We start from the raw sequence: 16559 nt of genomic DNA, 5'->3' as shown, positions 1-16559 counted from the left end.
TATTCTTGCTAGCATAGAATCAAACGTAATTAGACGGCGTTCGATTTTCATAAGTTCGAACATAACCTAACTTCGATACAACTTTGTTTGCTCGAGTTTCGAAAACTTATTATAACGGGAAGTTTTTTCAATATGATTAAGTGTTTTTAGACGATGCTTTTCCCGAGGGTAACCTTTTAGCAGGTTTCAAATTTTATAAAGGCCTTATGTTGTGATTACGAGCTTTGGACGTCTCCGAGCCATTTTTCAGGGTTGTTGTAGCCTTTTGTGCTTAGGCATTGCCTAATAGGTTTAGCTCTTGGGCTTGACAGTCCCCGAGTAGGGGTAGCCCTTGGGCTCGATAGTCCCATTTTGGGACAAAACCGGTTGAAGGAAAAAAGAGTGCAAAGCGTGCTTTCAGACCTAATAGTCATATTCTCCCTTGGCCATTGCCTGCAAGTGTTATTCCGATTCATAATATTATAAAAATGTAAATAACATAGTACCTTAGCAGTAGTACCGCTTTAAATGCGTAACATTCCAGTTGTTTGGTAGATGTAATTCCATTGACTCGATATGGTCCTTCCCAATTTGGTCTCAGCATCCCCTCGTTCCAGGTTTCAGGTGTGCAGTGTTACTTTTCTTAACACAAAGTCCCCGATATTGAAGTGTTGGAGGTTGGCTCTTCGGTTATAATATCTTTCTATCCGTTGTTTCTGGGCGGCCAACCGGACCAGGGCGGCCTCATGCCTTTCATCAAATATTTCCAGGCTCGTGTTAATGGCCACCTTCCACTCTTAAGTCGCATATTGGAACCTGATGCTCGGTTCTCCTGCTCCTACTAGACTTTAAAGTTGTACGGTCAACCTTTTTTTTAGGTTTTGGAGTATGTTCTAGTTTGTAGATTTTGCTTGCCCATTCCCACTAGGGTGATAGGGTGTTGATAGTATCTTTTTAATCTTGTGATCTTCGAAAAACTTTTTTACCTTGCTGCTGATGAATTGCTTCCCATTATCACACATGATTTAGGCCGGTATCCCGAATCGGCATATTATGTGGTCCCAAATGAAGTCAATGACTTCTTTTTCCCGGAATTTCTCGAACGCTTGAGCTTCGACCCATTTAGAAAAATAAACATTCATAAATAATATGAATTGAGCCTTATCAGGTGCCTATGGCAGGGGACCGACGATGTCCATTCCCCACTTCATGAACGGCCATGAGGACAAAACCGAATGTAGCAACTCTCCTGGTTGATGGATGATCGGTGCGTGTCTCTGATAGCCGTTGCGTCTTCGTACAAAATCCTTCACATCTTCCTCCATGTTGATCCAGTAGTAGCCGGCTATGATTAGTTTCTGAACCAAAGATTCCACCCCTGAATTATTTCCGCAAGTGCCTTCGTGAACTTCTCTCAAGACATATTCGGTATCTCCCATCCCCAAGCATATGGCGAATGGGCCGTCGAATGTTCTTCTGAACAGAGTCCCTTCGGACAAGCTAAACTTGGCCACATTCGTGTGCATAGCTGTCCATTCTTTACTATCCGAGGGCAACTTCCCAGTGTTCAAATAATCTATGTACTTGTTCCTCCAATCCCAAGTTAAACTTGTTGAATTTAATTCGGCATGGCTTTCTTTCACCACCGACTTCATGAGATGTATAACTATTCCCGAACTAAATTCATCATCATCAACCGATGATCCCATGTTAGCCAGGGAATCAGCCTCACTATTTTGATGTTGGGGCACATGTTGCAGGGTCCATTCCTTGAATTGATGCAGCATTACCTGCAACTTGTATAAATACCTTTCTATTCGTTCCTTTTTTACTCCGAATGTCCCATTGACTTGATTTACCATAAGGAAGTAATCACACTTAGCTTCGATCACCTCGTCCCCAAGGCTTTTAGCCAATTCGAGACCTGCAATCCTAGCCTCATACTTGGCCTCGTTGTTAGTCAATTTCACAGTTCTGATAGACTGCCTAACTATGTTACCCGTGGGTGGTTTCAGCTAGTTGCCGAGCCCGGGCCCCTTTTTCGTATGAAGCACCATCGTAATGAGGGTCCAAACTCCTAAGGTAATCCCCGAGGATAACAATAGTTCCCTTCCGACTTTGGGTATTAAGGCCGGCATAAATTCGGCTACGAAGTCTGCCAAATATTTTTGATTTGATGGCTGTTCGGGGCTGATACTCGATATTGTACCCGCTAATTTCGACTGCCCATTTGGCCAACCAGCTCGAGAGCTCGGGTTTGTGCATGATGTTCCTTAGTGGGTAAGAGACTACCAAACATATGGGGTGGCATTGAAAGTATGGTTTTAACTTTCCGAGGTGCTTAGCAAAGCGAGCGCCAACTTTTCCAGGTGAGGATACCTTGTTTCGGCCTCACCTAGAGTTCTACTAACATAGTAAACAGGAAATTGCGTACCTTCCTCTTCCCGGACAAAGACTCCACTTACCGCCACCTGGGATATGGCCAAGTAATGGTACAATTGCTCATCCGCCTTTGGAGTATGGAGCAGGGGTGGACTCGAAAGGTACCATTTGATTTCTTCCAAAGCTTGTTGGCATTCCGGGGTCCAAGAAAAGTTATTCTTCTTCTTTAATAGTGAGAAGAACAGATGGCTTTTGTCTGAGGACCTCGATATGAATCGGCGCAGGGCGGCTATACGCACGGTTAGCCTCTGAATGGCCTTGACATTGTCCACCATGGTGATGTCTTCTATAGCTTTGATTTTATCGGGATTGATCTCGATCCACCGGTTGGACACCATGAACCCGAAGAATTTTTTGGATCTGACACCGAATGCGCATTTTTTCAGGTTTAGCTTCATATTGTATCTTCTCAATATGTCAAAGGATTCATGCATATGTTTCAAATATACCTTTGCTCGCAAGCACTTGACTAACATGTCGTCGATATAAACCTCCATTGATTTTCCTATTTGTTCTTCGAACATCCGGTTTACTAGCCGTTGATAAGTGGCTCCGGCATTTATTAACTCGAACGACATTACGTTATAATAATAGGTGCCGAATTTAGTGATAAAAGAAGTCTTTACTTGATCGCCCGGGTCCATTTGGATTTGGTTGTACCCGGAATAGGCATCGAGAAAGCTGAGCATCTCGTGCCTGGTCGTCGCATCAATCATGAGATCGATGTTAGGCAAAGGAAAAGAGTCTTTAGAGCATGCCTTGTTCAAGCCTTTGTAATCTACGCACATTCTTAATTTATTTCCTTTTTAGGCACTACCATTATGTTAGCTAATAATCCAGGTATTTAACTTCCCTACTGGAACCTATTTTAAGGAGTTTAGATACCTAGTCTTTGATGAATGCATGTTTGACTTCGGATTGAGGCCTCCTCTTCTGTTTAACTGGGTAGAACTTCAGATCCAAACTTAACTTATGAGTGGTTATCTCCGGCGAGATCCCTGTCATATCAAGATGGGACCAAGCGAAACAATCTATGTTAGCTATAAGGAATTCAATGAGTTTTTTCCTGAGCTCGAGAGTTAACCCCGTGCCCAGGTATACCTTCCGATCAGGCAAGTGTTCGATCAATATAACTTGCTTCAGCTCCTCGACCGTTGACTTGGTGGCATTAGAATCATCAGGGGAGATGAATGACCTAGGGACTTGTAATCATCATCCTCGCTTGCTCCCTGCTCCTCCGATTCGGTCAGGGCCGGTATCGGTGATTGCTATTTAGTTTCTTCCTTCCTAATTAGCTCCGTGTTCTTTGATGTCGAGAGTATGGGTACCGGAATCACCTCATTGACTATGAACATTTCTTTTGCGGCCGGCTGCACTCCATGAACCGTATTGATTCCTCCCGGTGTGGGGAACTTCAGTGCATGGTGTAATGTCGAGGGTACTACCCTTGTGTTGTGAAGCCAAGGCCTTCCGAATAAGGCATTGTACCTCATGTACCCTTCGATCACATAGAATTTGGTATTCTAAATAATTTCGGCTGTATTTACTGGCAAAGTTATTTCTCTTTTGATAGATTCGCATGCCATGTTAAATCCGTTCAACACCCGGACTACCAGCACTATTTTATATTGTAGCCCTAACTCTTCTACGACCCTCGATCTGATGATGTTGACCGAGCTGCCCGGATCAATCAACACACGCTTGACTCAGAATTTTTTTATAAGTACGAATATTACCAGTGCATCATTATGAGGTTGCACGATGCCCTCGGCATTCTCGTTGCTGAACGAAATGACTCCCTCTGGTATATAATCTCGGGTGCGCTTCTCTCTCGTGATGGACACATTTGTGTGCTTTATCACGGGCCCTTGAGGAGCATCGACACCTCCAATGATCATGTTGATGACGTGTTGAGGTTCTTCTTGGTCGGCCTATTTGCTGGAGTCCCTATTCCTGAAGTGGTTTTTGGCTCGATCACTCAGGAATTCCCAGAGATGCCTGTTATTAAACAACCGTGCAACTTCTTCCCATAGTTCTCGGTAGTCCTCGGTCATGTGGCCAAGAGTGCCATGATACTTAGACATCAAGTTAGGGTCTCTCTAGGTAGGGTCAAATTGCAATGGTCGAGGCCACTTGGTCTCCTTGATGCATCCAATGGCCGATACGATACTTGTTGCATCAAGGTTGAAATTATACTCTAATAATCTTGGAGCTTCTCCCCCCCTCCCCGAGCGGCCTGTCGAAACCACTTTTGCTCATCAGACCTCAATTATTGGGCCCTCGATTGCCTCTCTTTTCGTTTCTTATAGAGTTATGCTCGGACCCGTTTCCCCTTCGATCTGCACTGTATGGTTGATACCGATCTCGGACCGGCCTTGATTCATGATTGACTACTCTCTTTGGCCTGTCTTTGGTTCTGATGGGATAAACGGACCTGGAAGGGGCTTCGTGTTGGTCATCCTCGACTCTCATTTTTGACTGGTACCTGTTGTGGACATCGGCCCAAGTTATTGTCGGGTATTCTACCAAGTTTTGTTTTAGCTGCTGCGAATCCAAGGAGCTTTGGGGGGTGAGTCCCTGAGTAAATGCCTGAAAGGCCCAATCATCTTCCATTGGAGGTAGGTCTATCCGTTCCATTGGAAACCTCGACACGAAATCCCTGAGCATCTCGTTATCTCTTTGCTTAACCTTGAAAAGGTTCGATTTTCTGGTCTCGACCATGATGGCCCTGGCAAGAGCCTTCACAAAAGCATCTATGAGCATCGCGAATGAATTAATGGAATTTGGGGCAAGTTGTGATACCATATCATCATTCCTTTTGATAGCGTTTCCCGAAACTTCATTAATAACACTGACTTGATTTCGTTGTCCTCCAAGCCGTTGCCTTTGATGGCGCATGTGTAGGAGGTCACATGCTCATTTAGATCCGTGGTTCCGTTATATTTTGGAATATCGAGCATACAAAACCTCTTCGAGATTGGTATCGGTGCCGCGCTCGGAGGGAAAGGATTTTGGACAAATTGTTTGGAGTCCGGGCCCTTCAATATTGGAGGCGCTTTGGGGATTTGATCAACCCGGGAATTCCTCGATTTTATTTTCGCCAGATTCCACACATTTCGTTAATGCCTCTAACATTTTCATTACATCAAAGCTAGCACCGAACTCAGCTTCGCCCGAACTTTCGATGATCTGCTTATTTCTTTGGGTGTTTTCCCAAGGCGGTTCGAGCTCAACTCTGCTGGGGGCACGACTTTGGTTTTGCATCTGCGCTATCGCTGCCTGCTAAGCCTGCAGCATTTCAAAGATCAATCGTAGACTGACCCCTTCTCCTTCGCCTTCAGGTGCTCCTTGTGCCGTTGGTCGGGCTCCTTCGCGAATGTTATTTTCGAGGTCGGTAAGAAGGTTGGCGTCGATGGCTACATATGAGTTAGAATCTATTGGGTCTACGACAGGGACCCCATTGGGATCAGCAGGGGGAACCTCATTTCTAGGAACCAGATTGTTGTTTTCACCATAATGGCAAGACCCATCCTCAACGTTCAAGGGAGCGGACTGGGAGTTTGACATTTTTAATCTAACCTGAAATTGAGACCTTAAAGAACAAGTGTAAAATAGAGTGTGTTATGGAGATTTGTATCAAACCACCACTATTATCCTTAGCCCCACGGTGGTCGCCAAATTATTTATCATTAAAAATGGATAACAATTGAATTTATATGTGGTTTTAAGAATATGTGGATTAATTCAATACAATTGATCAATGACGTTAAATAAGCGGATTAAAAATAAAATAATTAATCAAACCAGTTGCAATGCTATGGCACAACTTGAACATGGGTTGGATAATGGTTTCGTCCTCGATCGGACCCTCGGTTCGGAGCTAATAGAGAATGAATAACAAACAATAAAGTAACAGCTTCGTTGTAGCTAGAGAGTAATAAAAATGAAATTATATTGCCTTGGTACGCATATTACAGTATTCTCATTGAATAAAAATCAACTCCTTTATATAGTAGGAGAGTTTCATCCCTAGTACAATTCTAAGAAAGGTAAAAATCCTCTTTTTCGTTAATCACTGATTTGCTACCGATACAGCCCGAGACATGCGTTGTGACATCTGGTTGGGGTGCAAATATCACGGCCCTTAATTATTCGTGTTCAACAGTATGGTAATGCTTTTTCAAGGTCTTAGAGCTTGAACCGGAGGTGGTAAGCGCTTTGTTCGGTCCTTAGCATGAGAGGTTCCTAGCTTCAATTCTGATTTCATGTAGTTATGCCCTTGCTTCGTTTGCCTCACCAAGAAATCGGGGTGCTCATTAGCCCCGGTTTTACCCGTATACAAACTTAAGCCTTCTAACCGGGTCTGCGGTCACAGACTGGACCGCAAAAGAGATATGCGGTCTATAAAGTGGATCGTAGAAATGGTCCCAAGAACCGGGCTGATCGAGTTAGGTCTGAGGCAGGTCTGCAGTCCGTAGACCAGTTATGCGGCCGCGGAATCACCCTCTGGAATTTCTCATGTTGAATCTGCGATGGAAGTGCAGTTTGCGAAATGCGAATGCGGTCGCATAATGAACCGCAATATGACCTCTGAAATTTGCTTTGTTTCTATTTTACTCTGCGGCAGATCTACGGTCCGTAGAGTGCTTCTGCGATCGCATAGTGGACTGCAGAAATACATTGTTTTGCAAAAATTGTTCTTCCAACTCCCCAACGCATGGAACATCCAATCACAACACCACCATGTATGCGGCATAGCGTCCGATCTCGGCTCGATAGGCTAAGCCGTCTCACCACAATATTGTGTGGGTCGACATCACATTCCGCTAGCAATCATCTCATCCCAATTAAGGGGAATAAACTCAACATATCAATCGCATCCAAATTAAGCATTTTGAGCATATAATCTTCAACACAATGCTTATTTGGAATAACTGAATATATTAGGAATGGCCCGGATCATGAGAAAGTAAGAACTTGGGCCAACCACACTTGAAACACACGAGGACATCATGGAATTCGATTCCATGAAAGAAGTTTTGCCAACATACCTCCCTTGAGATTTCCTTAAACTACTACAATGTTCCAAAAATCCTAGAGACTTCAATCTACTAGAGACATGACAAAATTGAACCATAATTAGGAAGAGGTTTATGGGTTCAGCTCATTTTAGCATTTCATCAAGCACTAGGCGTGCAAATTCGACTATAGGGTCCTATGATGATATTCCTTCACCCCAATATACATCCCCACTTCAATAGGTCACCCATATAAGTTATACAACCTCCCAACCACCTTCATTGGCACATGCATGCATAATTAACCAACTCCTATTCTAAAGAACCACTTTCCCCATTACCTATTCGCAGCCTATTTTCGAAATTGAAGGCTGGGGCTAGAATCTTACCTCTTTAGTCGACAATTTTGCAATCTTTCCTTGTGAATGCTTCAAGGCTTGAGAAAGGAATTGAAATGGAAGGTGTTGGGGCTCCTCCTTCTCTCTCTAGTTCCTCCCCTTACTCTTAAAATACCTATAATTTTGCTTCAAAAATGGTCCCTTAAGTCTATTTAATTAAAATAGGGCGGGGTAAAAATTTCCTCAAACTCAAGCCTCCAAACCGGGTCTGTGATCGCAGACCGGACCGCAAAAGTGATATGCGGTCCGCAAAGTGGACCGCATAAGTGGTCCCAAAAACGGGGCTGATTGGGATAGGTCTGCGGTCCACAGATTAGTTATGCGCCCACAAAATGGACCGCGGAATCACCCTCCAACATTTCTCATGTTGAATATGCGACGGAAGTGCGGTCCGCGAAATGATCATGCGGTCGCATAATGGACCGCAATATGACCTCTGAAATTGGCTTTGTTTCTGTTTTACTCTGTGGCAGATCTGTGGTCCGTAGATTGCTTCTGCAGTCACATAGTGGACCGTAGAAATACCTTGTTTTGAAAAACTTGTTCTTCCAACTCCCCAACGCATGGCACATCCAATCACAACACCACCATGTGCACGGTATGGCATCCGAAATTGGCCCGATCGGCTAAGCCGTCTCACCACAATGCCGTGTGGGTCGACATCACATTACCCTGGCAATCATCTCATCCCAATTATGGGGAATAATCTCAACACATCAATTTCAACCCAATTAAGAGGATCAATCTCAACACATCAGTTCGGGGATTTACCCCTCAATCACTCCTACACCGACACATGTAGTTTTGGGTTAGGTTGTTTCAACCTACCGTTCCTCGGTGACTAACGATACTCCCAAACATTTATTGTATAATGGAGTTGCAGCTCATTTCATAATATTTCACACATTCTTTTCATTTCATTGGCACTATTGGCCACAAGTGTAATTTCCTTCTCGGCACGTCGGCCATATTTTGTATTTCATACTCACTCCTTTAACTTTCAAGCATCATCATGGATTATCAACAATAATAACATTTGTAATCAAGACTTTAAGTATGTATATGAGCAATAGGAGTCTTAAACACATTGAGTTTTCCTTCTAAGAATAAGGCTTAATAAACATTGCATTTGAAACATGAATTGAAGTCATAACATTTTCATACATAACCATACTTGAATACATTCCTGAAGGAGAGCATAATGCAATAGGAACAACTGAAACTCATTTTGAGCATATAATCTTGACACAATGCTTATTTGGAATAACTGAATATATTAGGAATGACTTGGATCATGAGAAAGTAAGAACTTGGTCCAACCACACTTGAAACACACAAGGACATCATGGAATTCGATTATATGAAATACGTTTAGCCAACATACCTCGCTTGAGGTTTACTTAAACTACTACAACGATTCAAAAATCCTAGGGACTTCAATCTATTAGAGAAATGACAAAATTGAACCATAATTAGGAAGAGGTTTATGGATTCATCTCATTTAAGCATTTCATCAAGCACTAGGTGTGCAAATTCGACTATAGGGTCTTATGGTGATGTTCCTTCACCCCGCAATCAATCCTCACTACAATAGGTCACTCATATATGTTCTACAACCTCCCTACCACCTTCATTGGCACGTGAATGCATAATTAACCAACTCCTATTCTCAAGAACCACTCTCCCCATTACCTATTCGCAGCCCATTTTAGAAATTGAAGGCTAGGGCTAGAACCTTACCTCTTTAGTAGACAATTTTGCAAGCTTTCCTTGTGAATCCTCCAAGGCTTGAGAAAGGAATTGAAGTGGAAGGTGTTGGGGCTCTTCCTTTTCTCTCTAGTTCCTTCCCTCTCTCTTAAAATATTAGAATTTCCCTTCAAAAATGGTCCCTTAGGTCTATTTAATTAAAATATGGTCGGGTAAAAATTTCCTCAAACTTAAGCCTCTGAACCGGGTCTGCGATCGCAGACCGGACCATAAAAGAGATATGATGTCCACAAAGTGGACCGCATAAATGGTCCCTAAAACTACCATCAAACACGTTAGCCTACCTCGGCACCACGAAACCCCTGGTTCTAGGTAAAAATTTATGGGGCCTTACAAAAAGTCGGGGTTGATTGTGTATTTTGTTACAGAAAGAGGATAGTGTCTTTGTTAACCTTGATTTGAGAGAAATAAGGTACAATCGAGTCTATTTGCTATGTGAATTATTTGTTGGGGCAAGTGTATATGCAAGGTGACGAGTGTATATGCGTTGGCTATAGGATAAGCCTGCGGGTGAAATTTTCCTTACTTGTTCCATTTTATTTGGTGTAATATGTCTTCCATGCTTAGAATATTGTTAAATCTTTTATTTCTTGCTTTCATGTTATTTCTTAAGTTTATATTGTTGTGATATAGGGTGATGAGATCGTGGAATTGTTGATTGGTCGTTGGCTCAAATTCTGGAAAGATATTCACATGATGAGTTGTGTTCAAATACCATTGTTGAGGTTGAATTGCTTCCCACCTTGTTTGGTATTGTGTTGCTGTGATTGCTTGGTGAGGAAGATAGAAAAGCGCCCGAGCTGTGTAGCGACAACACACTGAACCGCCCCAACTGGTAGAACTGCTGGGGTCTGATACCCGTGAGCCATATGCTCTAGAAAGTGAGTAGCGGGAGTCTGGGCTCCTCCCCCGGCCTGAGAAACAGTTGTTGCCACAAGAAATACACTGTCCTGGGCCATACTCTCCATTAAGCCAACCATGTGGACCAAGGCATCTTGAAGCACTAGGGTAGCAATGAACTCCTCTAGGACCTGAGTCGGTCCAACTGGCTCGGTTGGAACAAGAATCTCATCCTCCTACTCTATCAGAGGCTCAACAATAGGTACCGTTGTGTGTGCTTTGGGGTGAGATCTGCCTCTACCTCTGGCACTACCTCATACCTGGCCCAGTCCCCTACCCCTGGTATTGGCTGCAGCTTGGGGCTCCGACTTCTGATTAGCTACGGATATCGTATGTGTCCTTACCATCTGTGAGAGAATAAGAGTATAATGATTCAAACTCAATGATAGAATAAATTTTCACGATAGAGGAAGAAAGAAAGTGATGTTTTCTATAGCCTTATAGCCTTTAGAAGATAAGTACAGATGTCTCCGTACCGATTCTCAAGACTTTACTAAGCTTGCTCATGACTCGTGAGACCTAGGCAACCTAATGCACTGATACCAACTTCTCATAACCCGAAATCCCAACCAATCAGGGTCGTGATGGCGCCTAACATTGTATGCTAGGCAAGATAGCACAAAAGATTATGCAATAAAAATCTAGAAATTGAACAACAACATAACGTAAAAGCAACTCTGTGATAACATAATAAGTTCTAAAACCAATAACTAATGTAAACCATCCAAAACTTGCTATCACAGGTACATGTGCTTCTAGAGTAAACTAAATATAATGTTTGGAAAGAAATACAACATTGTCCGAAAAAAAAAGGAAACAGTACAATGAAAATAGGAAAGTGATTCAAAGGCCTGCGAACGGGATGCAACTCTACCTTGAATCACTATATGGTATCCGCTAAGTACCTTTTGGGACTCCGTTGGTACCAATGTCAGGATCTGTACAAGAAGTGCAGAAGTATAGTATGAGTACAACCGACCCAATATACTCCATAAGTGTCGAGCCTAACCCCGACGAGGTAGTGACCAGGCTAAGATGAGACACCTACTAAAAGGATCAAATATGACAACAAAATAGGGACACTTAAAGGGACAATAATCAGAAACAATAAGTAAGAATCATCAAGTAAACCTCTTTCAAAATAAGTATTGAAACCATAAAGTCAAGTTCACATTTCAAATATCAAGTGAAAGCAAGAAAGTCAACAAATTGCATGGCATAACCCTTCGGTCTTTTACTCTCATCCTCAGCTTATAATATAAATGCAGGTGCCTGGCATTACTATTCATGCTTTTAGTCTCATCCTCACATGATAATAATAATAAAGCAAGTGCATGGCACCACCCTTCATGCTTTCACTCATCCTCACATGATAATACTAAATAAGCATGTGCACGACATCACCTTTCATGCTTTATCTTCACATTCACTCAACCAATGATATCAATATGTAAATAAGATATGGCAAAGAGGCCCACGATGTCAGTTGAGTGGATGAAGAGGCTGCAAAAGTTCACCAAGTTTTTCCCCCTCACTTTAGTAGTACACCTTCCGAGGACCCCTAGGACATTTTAGACCGTTACCATGAGACCTTGCGCAATATGGGTATACTGGAGTCCAACGGAGTTGACTTCATAGTGTTTCTGATACACGGTTCTGCCAAGAGGTGGTGGCAAGTGTATGTTTAGGGGAGGCTAATAGGTTTACCTCCTCTCACATAGGCTTAGTTCTCAAAGTTGTTGCTAGAGAAGAACATTCCCTTTACTCAGTGAGAGGAGTTCCGCATTTAGTTTGAGCTCCTTCAATAGGGTAGAATAATAGTTGCTCAGTATGAGACCAGATTCTTGGATCTATCATGCCATGTGAGTATCTTGATCCCTATTGAGTGGGAGAAGGTGCATATTCATATATGGCCTTACATATGACATCAGGATATAGATGGCCAGAGATACTGGGGATGATATTTTATTTACTCAAGTTGTGGATATTGCCATAAGGATCGAGCGCATTAGGGGTCAGGCTAGGGAGACGATTATATGAAATACGTTTAGCCAACATACCTCCCTTGAGGTTCACTTAAACTACTACAACGATTCGAAAATCCTAGGGACTTCAATCTATTAGAGAAATGACAAAATTGAACCATAATTAGGAAGAGGTTTATGGATTCATCTCATTTAAGCATTTCATCAAGCACTAGGTGTGCAAATTCAAATATAGGGTCCTATGGTGATGTTCCTTCACCCCACAATCAATCCTCACTACATTAGGTCACTCATTTATGTTCTACAACCTCCCTACCACCTTCATTGGCACGTGAATGCATAATTAACCAACTCCTATTCTCAAGAACCACTCTCCCCACTACCTATTCGCAGCCCATTTTAGAAATTGAAGGCTAGGGCTAGAACCTTACCTCTTTAGTAGACAATTTTGCAAGCTTTCCTTATGAATCCTCCAAGGCTTGAGAAAGGAATTGAAGTGGAAGGTGTTGGGGCTCCTCCTTTTCTCTCTAGTTCCTTCCCTTTCTCTTGAAATATTAGAATTTCCCTTCAAAAATGGTCCCTTAGGTCTATTTAATTAAAATATGGTCGGGTAAAAATTTCCTCAAACTTAAGCCTCTGAACCGGGTCTGCGATCGCAGACCGGACCGTAAAAGAGATATGATGTCCACAAAGTGGACCGCATAAATGGTCCCTAAAACTACCATCAAACACGTTAGCCTACCTCGGCACCACGAAACCCCGAGTTCTAGGTAAAAATTTATGGGGCCTTACAAAAAGTCGGGGTTGATTGTGTATTTTGTTACAGAAAGAGGATAGTGTCTTTGTTAACCTTAATTTGAGGTAAATAAGGTACAATCGAGTCTATTTGCTATGTGAATTATTTGTTGGGGCAAGTGTATATGCAAGGTGACGAGTGTATATGCGTTGGCTATAGGATAAGCCTGCGGGTGAAATTTTCCTTACTTGTTCCATTTTATTTGGTGTAATATGTCTTCCATGCTTAGAATATTGTTAAATCTTTGATTGCTTGCTTTTATGTTATTTCTTAAGTTTATATTGTTGTGATATAGGGTGATGAGATCGTGGAATTGTTGATTGGTCGTTGGCTCAAATTCTGGAAAGATATTCACATGATGAGTTGTGTTCAAATGCCATTGTTGAGGTTGAATTGCTTCCCACCTTGTTTGGTATTGTGTTGCTGTGATTGCTTGGTGAGGAAGATAGAAAAGCGCCCGAGCTGTGTAGCGACAACATACTGAACCGCCCCAGCTGGTAGAACTGCTGGTGTCTGATACCCGTGAGCCATATGCTCTAGAAAGTGAGTAGTGGGAGTCTGGGCTCCTCCCCCGGCCTGAGAAACAGTTGCCACAAGAAATACACTGTCCTGGGCCATACTCTCCATTAAGCCAACCATGTGGACCAAGGCGTCTTGAAGCACTAGGGTAGCAATGAACTCCTCTAGGACCTGAGTCGGTCTAACTGGCTCGGTTGGAACAAGAATCTCATCCTCCTACTCTATCAGAGGCTCAACAATAGGTACCGTTGTGTGTGATTTGGGGTGAGATCTGCCTCTACCTCTGGCACTACCTCATACCTGGCCCAGTCCCCTACCCCTGGTATTGGCTGCAGCTTGGGGCTCCGACTTCTGATTAGCTACGGATATCGTATATGTCCTTACCATCTGTGAGAGAATAAGAGTATAATGATTCAAACTCAATGATAGAATAAATTTTCACGATAGAGAAAGAAAGAAAGTGATGTTTTCTATAGCCTTATAGCCTTTAGAAGATAAGTACAGATGTCTCCGTACCGATTCTCAAGACTTTACTAAGCTTGCTCATGACTCGTGAGACCTAGGCAACCTAATGCACTGATACCAACTTCTCATAACCCGAAATCCCAACCAATCAGGGTCGTGATGGCGCCTAACATTGTATGCTAGGCAAGATAGCACAAAAGATTATGCAATAAAAATCTAGAAATTGAACAACAACATAACGTAAAAGCAACTCTGTGATAACATAATAAGTTCTAAAACCAATAACTAATGTAAACCATCCAAAACTTGCTATCACAGGTACATGTGCTTCTAGAGTAAACTAAATACAATGTTTGGAAAGAAATACAACATTGTCCGAAACAAAAAGGAAACAGTACAATGAAAATAGGAAAGTGATTCAAAGGCCTACGAACGGGATGCAACTCTACCTTGAATCACTATATGGTATCCGCTAAGTACCTTTTAGGACTCCGTTGGTACCAATGTCAGGATCTGTACAAGAAGTGCAGAAGTGTAGTATGAGTACAACCGACCCAATATACTCCATAAGTGTCGAGCCTAACCCCGACGAGGTAGTGACCAGGCTAAGATGAGACACCTACTAAAAGGATCAAATGTGACAACAAAATAGGGACACTTAAAGGGACAATAATCAGAAACAATAAATAAGAATCACCAAGTAAACCTCTTTCAAAATAAGCATTGAAACCATCAAGTCAAGTTCACATTTCAAATATCAAGTGAAAGCAAGAAAGTCAACAAATTGCATGGCATAACCCTTCGGTCTTTTACTCTCATCCTCAGCTTATAATATAAATGCAAGTGCCTAGCATTACTATTCATGCTTTTAGTCTCATCCTCACATGATAATAATAATAAAGCATGTGCATGGCACCACCCTTCATGCTTTCACTCATCCACACATGATAATACTAAATAAGCATGTGCACGACATCACCTTTCATGCTTTATCTTCACATTCACTCAACCAATGATATTAATATGTAAATAAGATATGGCAAAGAGGCCCATGATGTCAGTTGAGTGGATGAAGAGACTGTAAAAGTTCACCAAGTTGTCCCCCCTCACTTTAGTGGTACACCTTCCGAGGACCCCTGGGACATTTTAGACCGTTACCATGAGATCTTGCGCAATATGGGTATACTGGAGTCCAACGGAGTTGACTTCATAGTGTTTCAGATGCACGGTTCTACCAAGAGGTGGTGGCAAGTGTATGTTTAGGGGAGGCCAATAGGTTCACCTCCTCTCACATAGGCTTAGTTCTCAAAGTTGTTGCTAGAGAAGAACATTCCCTTCACTCAGTGAGAGGAGTTCCGCATTTAGTTTGAGCTCCTTCAATAGGGTAGAATAATAGTTGCTCAGTATGAGACCGGATTCTTGGATCTATCATGCCATGTGAGTATCTTGATCCCTATTGAGTGGGAGAAGGTGCAGATTCATATATGGCCTTACATATGACATCAGGATATAGATGGCCAGAGATATTGGGGATGATATTTTATTTACTCAAGTTGTGGATATTGCCATGAGGATCGAGCGCATTAGGGGTCAGGCTAGGGAGATGACCTCTGAAAAAAGGCCTCATCATTTTGGAGGATAGTGGTGCCTCATCTGGATGTAGGGTTCTTTTGGTAGATGCCATCCAATCAGGCCAGTTCAGTTAGCTCTATAGGTTATCCAGGGTGCTTCAGGCCGTCACAATGCTTATGGACCGCGTCCCGAGCAGCTAGTATACAATACAAATTCAACACCGGTTAGTGCACCTCTAATTCAAAGATATCAGTGTGGTAATTCAGGCCAACATGGACAGTTGCAAGGTCAGCAGTCACGTCAGCCGAGTGCTTTCTATACTTGTGGGGATTTGAGGCACATCGCAAAGTTTTTCCCTAGGTCACAAAGAAGCATGCCACAACAGGGTACTCGTACCATGATATCAGCACCAATGGCCCCACCACCCACATAACAAGTTAGAGGTGAGGGTCTGGTACCTCGAGGTAGTGGTCGGATAGTTAGAGGTGGAGGCCAGTCAATGAGAGGCCATAGGTTGAGGACAGGTTAGTGGGGCTCAGCCCCGTTGTTATGCATTTCCAGCTAAACCTGTGGGGGAGTCGTCCGATGCAGTTATTATAGGTATTATATCCGTTTATCGTAGAGATGCTTCCTAGTTGTTTGATTCGGGTTCTTCATATTCTTATGTCTCTTCATATTTTTATTTACATTTGAGTATGCCTCATGATTCTCTTGATGT

The 16559-nt window shown here is 42.6% G+C and overlaps 1 protein-coding gene across 1 annotated transcript; it reads right to left on the bottom strand.

Annotated features, from left to right (window-relative positions):
• Window positions 1–1151: 1151 nt before the first annotated feature.
• Window positions 1152–1688, bottom strand: LOC138897383 (uncharacterized). Its single transcript, XM_070183348.1, has one exon. It carries the CDS (start codon window positions 1686–1688, stop codon window positions 1152–1154), a length of 537 nt encoding a protein of 178 aa, XP_070039449.1.
• Window positions 1689–16559: the final 14871 nt, after the last annotated feature.

This window comes from Nicotiana tomentosiformis, chromosome 8 (genome assembly GCF_000390325.3).
Source record: "Nicotiana tomentosiformis chromosome 8, ASM39032v3, whole genome shotgun sequence".
NCBI classification, from domain to species: domain Eukaryota; kingdom Viridiplantae; phylum Streptophyta; class Magnoliopsida; order Solanales; family Solanaceae; genus Nicotiana; species Nicotiana tomentosiformis.
Note: the sequence above shows the minus strand (reverse complement) of the source record. Positions and strands in the feature narration are given on the sequence as shown.